Here is an 11,204-nt window from a genome sequence, read left to right as displayed (position 1 = left end):
TGCTTATCTAGTAGAAGTCTGTGGGAGAAGGCCTGAAGCTTAACCCAGACACCACTGGGCACAAGACAAGGGAACGCGCTAGGTCAACGCTAGGCAATCCCGATCCTGGAGGGCCAGTACTCAGCAGCTTTTCCATCCTACCTGGTCTTTGATGAGCCACACCTGATCTCAGGCAGATAGTAACTCATCAGGTAGGATAGAAAACCTGCTGAGTACCAGCACTCCAGGGTTAGGGCTGCCTACCACTGCCCTAGTTAGTAGGCCAATCCAAAAGATGGTGTCCAAAATGCCAAGTCTACATATTATTAACTACTGTAAACAGCCAAAACAATAAACATGAAAAGCATAATTTTTATAAAAGGATTTCACCGAATCGCTCTCACTTTTTTGAGGTGGATTAGCAAAGGTAACTAAACTTCCATCCAGGGATTTCAAGGTAGCTCTCCAAATCCAATCTTGTATTATATAACAGGGGTTGAATATGGATGGAAGCATTTAATTTAATAACAAATAAAGGATGTTTCAATACATAATAGATTCTTCTACCACTGCTGTACCATTTAAGGTGGACAGACTACTGAGGAATGCTTTCAGAAACAGGTTTAATTAACTTGTATAATGGGTATCGTGGTGTGAGGATTTCTACAGTTTTCAAGCTTGGCAGTGATCAACTGCATGATTCCTTATATGGTAGCAGCGTGTTTGAGGGCAGTATTGTACTTTGACAGTAGCCCAAAGGTATAAAATTCTACAGACAGCCTCTCTATGAAACTGGTTGTGTGGTTTAAGTTGTGACATGAAGGATGAATACATGAATGTGTCAAACAAAAGAGAGGGTCTGTCATAAATGCCCCTTTCCCCAAATGCTTTTACACAGATAGCTGAAGGAACTAGAGTAACATTTAAGTTTAAGTTATATTAATGAATAAAAGACAACATTAGAATTGTGAAGGTTTTGGGTCTCATGCTTATAAAAGAAAAGCCATTACATAACTTCCAAAAATACCAGAAGTCAGCGATGTTTAGAGTAATTTGGGTTAAAAAAATTTAAACCAGCTGACAGAATGACTACAGGGAAAGTAGGATGATGGCTCTTTAAGGCCCACACAGGGGGGCTGTGGAGCCTTTATTGTGGCAAAGCCTGGCTTGTTCTGGCAAGTCCAGCACACAGATCCAACGAGGCGGTGAGATTGCGCATCTGAGTAGTGCACAGGCATCCCAGGCAGATGGGGTGGACAGTGTCCCCAGCTCAGATTTCACAGGTGTCAGGACATGTTGAATGCTTTGCAGAAGCCATGGAGAAGAATGTAAACTGTTCCTCTTCATATACAAATGAAAATACCTCTCCACACACAAATATTTTCTCTTCTGTCCTCTTGCCACTTACACACACACACATGCACTGAACACTAAAAACACACGTAGAAGACCACTAAAGGTTTATCAATTTGAAATATTTTCCATTTATTGAAGGATTTCTAAACGAACCTGAAATAAATCCTAAATAAGACATATTCTGGTAACAGACAGAAAACTGTGATGAAAAAAACTGACTTCCCACACACATCGCTTTGGTCACCTGATAATGTTGTATGAAAGAAATGCTTTGCCAAACAGCACACCAGCTGAGCTCGTTACCAAACATTACTAAAGGGGTGCCCCCTAGTGGCCAATATCAGTACTTGCAGAAAAACTTCACAACTGAATATTACTGAACAGTAGTACCTTTAACCAGCCAATTAACAGCTGAGTGGGGTCCCACCTGTAATAAGAGTACAGTACAGACTGATTTCTGGCTGTGCATTTTTAAATCATCGGTTTTGTCCAAAGCCAAAAAAAGTTGTTTTTCTTAACCATACAAACACTTGTGCTGAGCAGGCAAACTGAACAGGACATAAAACACAGGACTCAGGTGAACTGCAGCATGTCCATACTAAAGAGGGAAGTAAGAGCACAATCTCCACTGAGTGTCAAAAGGGATCAGTTAGAAGCAAAGGAAACAGACTGGGGTTTAGGGGGGTGTTGGGATTTACTGCAGGAAAATCAAGGGTAATCCAACTTTTACTGTCCAATGAGCTTGCCAACAAAGGAGTCCAGTTGAGCTTCATCTTTGATCCCAACAAACTGGTCGACAACATTACCTCCTCTAATGGCGATGACTGTTGGAACTGCTGAAACCTGAAGGGCACAAGAGTCTTTTTTTCAGACATAGAATCATCCCATTTGCTCATAATAACATTTTACTGTGTCTTTGAAACACGAGCACAATGGCTGAAGCGTCTCACTTTTAACCAACGCAAAAATGGCAGCAGTATCTCTCACCCCATATTCGATGGCCAAGTCAGTGTGGTCGTCAATGTCCACCTTTGCCATGGTGACACGGCCCTGCTGCTTCGCGATGGCCTTCTCCAGTCTGGGTCCCAAAATTTTACAAGGACCACACCACCTTCAGCATTTGAACATGGAGTGGTTATGCGAGTACACTCAATCTTTAGCAAGGTCACTCCTACACAGCTAATATAGCGTTATACAGAACAACAAACCCAATGGTTACTGAAAGCACACATTTTTTTATCAGTGTTACTGGAAGAATATGTTGTAGGGATGGTACCGTGGTTCTGTGGGTAGTACTGTAGCCTCACAGCTTCACGGTGAAGGGTTCTGTAACTGTTTCTAAATCACCCATAGTGTGTCTGCCCTCAAATCCTGTGAAGGGTGTCCCCTGCCTTAGCATTAGCAACACTGTGCATAAGGTTCTCAACGGCACAGCTGCATGCTGCACTGCGATATACTGCACACTCACTGCGCATGGAAGTCCACCAGCACAGGGAGGCTGCTGTTGATGACCCTTTCCGTGAAGTCGTCGGCGTCTTGCACGCTGAAGGACTCCTGTCTGCGGCACGTGAGAGACAGGGACCGGGAGAGGAGGAGCGAGGGACCCAGGGAGATCGGTGTGTACGACGGAGGGCAGGCGGTAGGAATCATGAAGCCAGAGCACGGCCGTAAGGCAGACGCTGGACGACGCCTAAGATCCCCGAGGCTGGTGGCGCAGATTCTGCGGGCTATTATCCTGTAAGCCATCTGAGGAGAACAGGGATTAACGATGGCGGCGTAAGCCCAGCGATGAGCTTGGCATTTCAATACTGACACATCCAGCACTTTCACATGGAGACATAAGATATCACAGTGTATAAGACAATGATTCTGAAATGTTTATAAAATGATCATAAGTGCTGTGCTTCCATTGCGCCATGACGAGCACTTAATTTATTACATGAATGAAATCATAATAAATAGGTAAGATCTTTATCTTATTTGACAGGTTTATACATAAACAAACAAATGTAATAGACATACTTAAGTATTACAAATGTAATACTCGTATCTTAAGGCTCCTATACGTACTATTTCGACAATGCATTAGGTTACTATAATCCTAATGAAACAATGTGACACTACATTTTAAAATGATACGTCATATTTTATAACCACGCAAAACACCTTATTAAAATGATCGTAAATTCATGATGGTAATTGATGATTTAGATATTTTTATATGCTGCCAACATAGTAATTGTCACGCAGGGACAGTTAAATAACTAACTAACCGTTCTATGCACTTTAATAACAGGTAGCCATAACCTCCGTTTGACTTTGTCAGTCCCTGTCCCGGAGGGAGCGCCACGATCGCTCGTAATAACAGCGCAAGTAAGGTGCAGTTAACAGACGTGGACGAGCCGCGGTCGCAGGTGTTACCTACGGGCCCGCCTCGTTAGACGCTGACGGACGCCTGTCCCTTACCATGCCGCACGCAGACTGCCGGGTCGCGCTATCGCCAGCGCCGCTAACAGCGGCCCACTTCCGTCAGCGAATTATACAACAGGACGCACCGTAGAAATCGCCGTGACTTTTCTTGTTCTCCTGGTACCGTGTCTTCAGCGCCGCTCTGCGGCACGTCGTGGAATTGCACTGCAATTCATAGCTGAGCTTTCGTTTGTCAAATTAAAGAGTGGGAAGTGTATTTTGAATGCATTATTATATAGGCATGCTGATATTGTTTTATGTAAGACCCCTCTGAATTTAAAGCGGGGTGGTCAATCTGTCATATCAAAGGTGACCAGTATGCAAAAACGACGCCTGACAGGGTGGGGACGTGTAATACAATCAGGTTAAATCCATACTTTCAGTACAGCATACGCGGCTTTCCCGGGTTTCGGAAAATGATGTGACAGCTCCAGATTTGACTAAAAGTGCTGTAAATCTATATGGATGCACAGAGCGCTGAGGAAACAGTCTTCACAACAGGGTTATTTCCTGCTGATTTTCCAGCCTTATTTTCCTGTGAGCCAGGTGTCGCGCCTCTGTGCCTAATCAGAATCAGTAATTATTAAACTAACTACCTAAAAATGCCAGAAATATCACTTTTCTGTTGCATCCAAAGTATTTGTTTTGAGGAATACTGATTCCCTGGGTGGCGCTATTTTCACTATATTTGCAGGATTTACCCTGCGGGTAATTGACCTAGTGTTATAGATTGCCTATGGGATGGGATTGTGTGTGTGTGTGTGTATATATATATATATATATATATATATATATATATATGGGGAGGCTGGAGTGTGGGGAGGCCGGCGTGTAGAGATACCAGCGTGTGGGGAGGCCGGCGTGTAGAGATACCAGCGTGTGGGGAGGCCGGCGTGTAGAGATACCAGCGTGTGGGGAGGCCGGCGTGTAGAGATACCAGCGTGTGGGGAGGCCGGCGTGGAGAGATACCGGTATGTGGGGAGGCCGGCGTGGAGAGATACCGGTATGTGGGGAGGCTGGCATGGAGAGATACCGGTGTGTGGGGAGGCCGGCGTGGAGAGATACCGGTGTGTGGGGAGGCCGGCGTGGAGAGATACCGGTGTGTGGGGAGGCCGGCGTGTAGAGATTCCGGTATGTGGGGAGGCTGGAGTGTGGGGAGGCCGGCGTGTAGAGATACAAGTGTGTGGGGAGGCCGGCATGTAGAGATACCAGTGTGTGGGGAGGCCGGCGTGTAGAGATACCAGTGTGTGGGGAGGCCGGCGTGTAGAGATACCAGTGTGTGGGGAGGCCGGCGTGTAGAGATACCAGTGTGTGGGGAGGCCGGCGTGTAGAGATATCGGTATGTGGGGAGGCCGGCGTGTAGAGATATCGGTATGTGGGGAGGCCGGCGTGTAGAGATACCAGTGTGTGGGGAGGCCAGCGTGTGGCAGAGCCCCACTTACATCATGTTCCACTGCTTGGTTCAGATCCGCGTGCTATTTCGGTTGTCCCTCCCATTGAATTTGTGTCTGCTTTGCCCAACCAACACCCCCTCCCTCCCCGCCTCAGTCGCACCCCAAAAAAAATACGATACCACAAATTGCTTAAATATTTGGGATTTTTGTGGGGTCCCTGTGGTCAGGAGGGGGGGGGTGGTAGTGGAGAACAACGGGGCTCTGTTTCCCAAGGTACACCCTGTCCTAAGCCACTAGAGTAGCAGGAGAGGAGCAGAGGAAGCAAGTAGGGTGGGAATGGAGGTGTCAATTGAACCCAAAATAATGACCCCCCCCACCAAGGAGGAACACAGGTGATATAGAGTGTGAGCTCCTTCCCAAGCCATCAGCAGCTCTCTCTCTTTACCCGTATACCTGGGCCTCCTTTGTATACTTCACAGCATCTCCTTGCATGTTTTCCTTTGATTTCCCCTCCCAGCCTTTATCATCCCATTGAAATGGAACTTCTCAGAACAGGAGATGATTCCAGGCGAGTGGCGGTCTGCCTGCCAGCGTCTTCATGATATGGGCTTGCTGTACTCCCCTTCCCACCTTAATGCTATAATCATCCAGTATAGTGCAAGCCCTTCAGCCCCCCCCCCCCCACCCCAGCTCTCACTCAGCATGTACCTCTGTGTTTGGGAAGTCAATACCAGAGTTCCTGTTCTGGTTTAAAAATAACCACCGGACTCAAATTCCATTTCCTCTCTACCATCCTACCAATGTCTCCCTCACTCCATGACCAATTCCTCTTTTTCCCCCTCCATTCAAGAAGGGGGTGTACACCCCACTGCCCCCCCCCCCCCACTAACTCCTGCCCCTTCCATCTCTAAGGCTAAAAGTACCAGTTTTGTAGGTGTGCCAGATTGGGGAGAGATCCTTCATCAATTTAATAGTACCAGAATATCTGTGTGTGTGTGTGTGTGTGTGTGTGTGTGTGTGTGTGGATTATGCTTATATTACACTGTGGGGACCAAATGTCCCCCATTTTGATTTGCGGGGACTGTTTTTCCAACCAAGACGTTTTGGACAATTCTGTGCTTCCAACTTTGTGGGAACAGTTTAGGGAAGGCCCTTTTCTGTTCCAGCATAACTGTACCCCAGTGCACAAAGCAAAAATGTGTATGCAATCAAAAAAGTAAAGATGCCAAAATTTTGCCCACAGAAATACATGGAGAGTCCCCACAAATATATAATTACAAACCTCTGTGTGTGTGTGTGTGTGTGTGTGTGTGTGTGTGTGTGCATGCGTGCGTACGTGTGCATGCATGATGGCAATCCACCTGAGAACATCTGTGTATAAGGCAGTGTACGTGTCATAGTGTTTATGTCTGTAGATCTGTAGATTTGCCTTGTGTAGACTGGCACTGCATTGTATGTGTGTGATACTGAGGCAGTATGGATGAGTGGGGAGTCAGTGACACCCTCACAAAGATCTGGAAACCCTTCCACACCATTAAACAAAGAAATGCTTAACCACTTAGCATTTCTGTCTCTACTTCTCCTTCTTGTGTTTTTTTTTCATTCCAGTTTTTTAAGTACTATGCCAAATCATTAATAATGCTTCATGAAAATCTTGGGTGTTTCCCAAAAAGCCAATCAAAGTATGATAATTGCAATCCACCTGAAAGGGCCAAAAGTGATCTTCAAAACCAAATATATGTGCAGATCTCTTACAATCCATTACTATGGACAGATTGCCACGGCTCCTGGCAAAACAATATTCCTGGCAACAAGTATCATACATTAAGCAACAGTAACAGGTTAGATCCTGCTTCAGAAAACAATGTCCCGACATTCTCCTGTTATGTTATTTGGGTTTGTTCAAAAACATTTCATTAAATTACGAAAAGAGTTAGCATGCATAATCATCTGTGCGGAAAACATGGAATTATTAACAGGTGGATTAAAGGGTAGTAAGTAAAAGCCATCGATAACATGAGATGGGAGTGGGGCTTCCCTTCATTGCTCACTGTTTCAGTATATGTGCAGTCAGAGCTTAAGGGAGATACAAGACCTGTGGAGGAATTTAATTTTATTTAGAAGGGGCTGGGAAATGTTTTAAAGAAATTCCACTGTAAAGTTCTGGGAATAAAAAGTTCACAATTCAACATTTCGTCATAAATCCCTTAGGACATTTGTAGGGCTGTCATTATCAATTATATCAATAATCAAGAAACCTAGCGATCAATCTAACAATTAATTCAATAACCGTTTTTAATATAATATACATACAGGGACGGATTACGGACCGGGCCAGCGGGGCTGCTGCCCAGGGGCCCTTGGGGTGCAGGGGGCCCGTGGGGCCCCTAGCCCAAAACAATTTGCAACGCTTATCAACAATGTATTTTCGTTTGTCTATTTTAGAGGGCCTACATTCTTTGATCCTCTGCCTACAAGGGCCCCTGACCCTATAGGGCCTCTGATGGAAACATGGAGGGAGGGCGTTTGGCTGCCAAGGGCCCTTGAATTGTGGTGGTGGTGGTGGTGGTGGTGGGGGGGGGGGGGGCCCTCGCAAACGTTTTGCCCAGGGGCCCACACAACCCATAATCCGTCCCTGTATACATAATATACATATGCATTGCAATCGGTGCGCAATCAGTCACACATACGGAAAATGCAGGCACTCCAATTTACTTAATTAAGTTGCTTTTTTTTGGACGGTAGAGGGAAATCCGAGGACGCGCTGAAAAAGCGCGCACACACACACACACACACACACGGGATTAACATGCAAACTCCACAAACACAAAGGGGCAGCGTGCGGCGACAGCAATACCGGCTGCACCACTGAACCACCCTAACAGACTTGCAAGATGCGCAATGTTAATATCGACGTGGCATTTCAAGCACATGCAATTAGCACATCGCAAAGATCGTGAAAGTCTGCTGCGTTCAGACCATCAATAACATTTGTACTCAGTCATATGAAACCACACTTAAAGTGTTGCAATTTTAATGATGGTTCCTTTTCAACATTATCTAGTATATGTTAAAAAACACACACACTAAAGTTTAGCGCCACTGCTTTTACATGAACTCTTCATGCGCTCTCCGAGGCAAACATAACCATTCACATCCTTGAGTTTGGACTCACCCATAGGTCTTGTGGCACGTTTCTGAAAAATTAAACAGAATTAAATGAAGAGGGGAAAAGTGAACAAGAACTGATCATGGAAAGACATCTGTCTTTCACTGCATGGAAATATTTTGTATTCTATGGAGATAAGATATTGAGCAGAAGCAAGTGATTTGTCGGCATAGTTATATGTCTGCTGTTATGCCAACCAAGACGTTTTGGACAATTCTGTGCTTCCAACTTTGTGGGAACAGTTTAGGGAAGGCCCTTTTCTGTTCCAGCATAACTGTACCCCAGTGCACAAAGCAAGGTCCATAAAGACATGGTTAAGTGAGTTTGGTTCGGAGGAACTTGACTGGCCCACGCATTGCCCTGACTTCAACCTCATTGAAGACCTTTGGGATGAAGTAGAATAGAGACTGCGAGCCAGGCCTTCACTTACAACATCAGTCCCTGACCTGACAAATGGTCTTATGCATGAATGATACTCCACAATCTTGTGGAAAGCCTTCCCAAAAGAGTGGCAGCTATTAGACCTACAAAGGGGGAACTGTCTAGGAACCATCTACATATTGATGCTATGGATTTAGAATCTGTTCACAAGTGAGGGAAGAAAGGAGCAGGAGATGGACAGGCAGATTGGTGTCGACAGTAATGCAGACGCTAAAGGCTAAACCATTCTGTCATGGTAAAGGGGGAGCGGAGCTGAAAGGCGAAGCTTTCGATTTGCCAGTCAATCTACGTTCCTACCCTCACCCATGGTCATGAGGTCTGGGTAGCAGCCAAAAGAATAAGATCGCGGATACAAGCAGCGAAAATGAGTTTCCTCTGCAGGGTTTCTGAGCTCAGCTTTAGAGATAGGGTGAGGAGCTCGGACATTCGGGAGGGACTCAAAGTAGAGCCGCTGCTCTTCCGCATCGAAAGGAGTCAGTTGAGGTGGTTCGGGCATCTATCTAGAATGCTTCCTGGACGGCTCCCTAGGGTGGTGTTTCGGACAAGTCCAACCAGAAGGAGGACCTGGGGCAGACTCAGGACATGCTAGAGAGATTATATCTCTCGGCTGGCCTGGGAATGAATTAGACTGCTGCCCTCACAACCTGACCCTGGATAAGCGGCAGATAATGGATGGATTGGATGGATGGATGGATTGATTTAGAATGTGATGTCATAAAAGTTCTTGTGGGTGTGTTGACCAGGTGTCCCAATATTTTTGTCCTTATGGTGTATCTATGGCAAACCTCGCATTATTCGGTGAGTCCGTCAAACCTGAGTGTCCTGTTTTAACATGTATTTACATTGCAGTTGTTCTGTGATAATATTTAAGTTATGCTTTGCAAGTTTTGCTTTGCAATATTGACATCCATTCACTTTTAATGTTAAGTGCTTCCATGAAAATTATGCTTTCGCTATTTACTTAGATCCTCATCCGATATGCACCGTCTTCCTTCCGACATATTCCCTAGTAATCGTCAATAATCGATGCTTTAATAATCGAGTAATCGAGTTTAATCGAGTAATCATGACAGCCTTATAGTCATTTCTGTTGTTACCGTTTCTGCTTACCTCCAGCAGCGATAAAGTACTCCCATTCTGCAGCGTGTGACCTGTTATGTATAAAGACAGTAGTCAGTCTGGCAGGGAGACTGTCAGATGGGGAGGGGGCGGGGTTCTTGCTGAGTCTGGTGTAGGCAACACTTCTCTTAACACAAATACACGGGTCTTTCTTTCGCTCCCTCTGTAAAAGCACTGAGATAGATGACACATATGTGTTCCTCTTCACTTGCGTTAACTCTTACCGGCTCCCAACATTTCTCACCATCTCCAAAGGTTTGCCCTAGAAAGCCTCTCTTGTAATCTGTAGTAACTGCTGCCTCTGCCCTCGTTCTCCCATCAGTTTTTTTCCCACTCGCTGTTTGCTGTTTACATCGGGTAACTCTGGAAATGGTGATCTTTGAAGTGGATAAAATGCCAAAAATAAACTGCAGCGACATGGATAATTGCGAGTTGATGTTTGGTTGAAATGTACGTGAAACCGGGGTTGGGGAGGGGCTGGGCACTTAAGCCTGTTCTGTTTCCTCCGGGGTGTGTTTGTGATCATTTGCGGGTGTTTTCGGGTGTCTGCATATGTCTGTTTGAGTTGCTGGTTCTAACTTACGGGGATCGGATCCAGCTGTGAACCAACTTTGTTTAATGAATTACCGCAAGCTTACTAAAACCGTAGTGTGACAAACGGCTGCATATTTCGTTGCATAGATATATGCATATGTACCTCTATATTTGTAGGCCTGTATATAAATGTTCTCCGAGATTTCTCCATCTCAAAATAATTCGCAAGGTTTCATTACATGAATATTTTACCAATTTGACTTTCCAAAACAACTGAGGTCAAAGTCCCTGTTGGTGAAGGTGGGTGGGGGTTAGACTTTCTGATCGCAAAATTAACAACAAACACATTTACCGGTCCACGATTTAACACCGTGTTAGAATTTAAACAGATTGTATTTACTACAAATATGCACCTTATTTGAATGAAAAACATCCCAATTATAATACAATAATTCGGCATTCATTTAAATCAAGCACCTTTGAATTTGTATTAGTCAAGGCAATGCAAGTTTATTTGTATAACACATCTTCAAACACACGCGCCATTTGTTTTGCTTTACAAAAACAAGATAAAAGAAAAGCTATCCTCAAATGGAAAATAAGGAAGGTGAATTTGTGCGTACCTGCGTATGTCAAAATGTGTGCGGTAGACTCGAATTGCATCAGTGTATCAAAGAAAGCCTGCTTCAGGCAATCAGGCTCGTTCTGGATGTCAGACAATGAGTATCAGTGTGTGGGAAAGT

General features: G+C 44.9%; 1 protein-coding gene and 1 long non-coding RNA gene across 2 annotated transcripts; both read right to left on the bottom strand.

Annotated features, from left to right (window-relative positions):
* Positions 1-1,433: 1,433 nt before the first annotated feature.
* Positions 1,434-3,949, bottom strand: LOC111833460 (thioredoxin, mitochondrial-like). The gene is made up of 4 exons (XM_023791751.2): positions 3,802-3,949; positions 2,804-3,081; positions 2,323-2,446; positions 1,434-2,178 (listed from the first exon to the last, which is right to left on the bottom strand). The coding sequence occupies exons 1-4, from the start codon at positions 3,802-3,804 to the stop codon at positions 2,062-2,064; spliced, it is 522 nt and encodes a 173-aa protein (XP_023647519.1). The 5' UTR covers positions 3,805-3,949; the 3' UTR covers positions 1,434-2,061.
* A 1,185-nt stretch (positions 3,950-5,134) lies between these two features.
* Positions 5,135-11,171, bottom strand: LOC140590977 (uncharacterized). Its single transcript, XR_011991862.1, has 3 exons — positions 11,085-11,171; positions 9,919-9,959; positions 5,135-8,395 (listed from the first exon to the last, which is right to left on the bottom strand). It is a non-coding gene; the product is annotated as an uncharacterized lncRNA (long non-coding RNA).
* Between the last annotated feature and the right edge of the window lie 33 nt (positions 11,172-11,204).

This window comes from Paramormyrops kingsleyae, chromosome 5 (genome assembly GCF_048594095.1).
Source record: "Paramormyrops kingsleyae isolate MSU_618 chromosome 5, PKINGS_0.4, whole genome shotgun sequence".
Taxonomy (NCBI): Eukaryota; Metazoa; Chordata; class Actinopteri; order Osteoglossiformes; family Mormyridae; genus Paramormyrops; species Paramormyrops kingsleyae.
The sequence above is the reverse complement of the archived record's forward strand: the minus strand, read 5'-3'. Positions and strand labels throughout refer to the sequence as shown.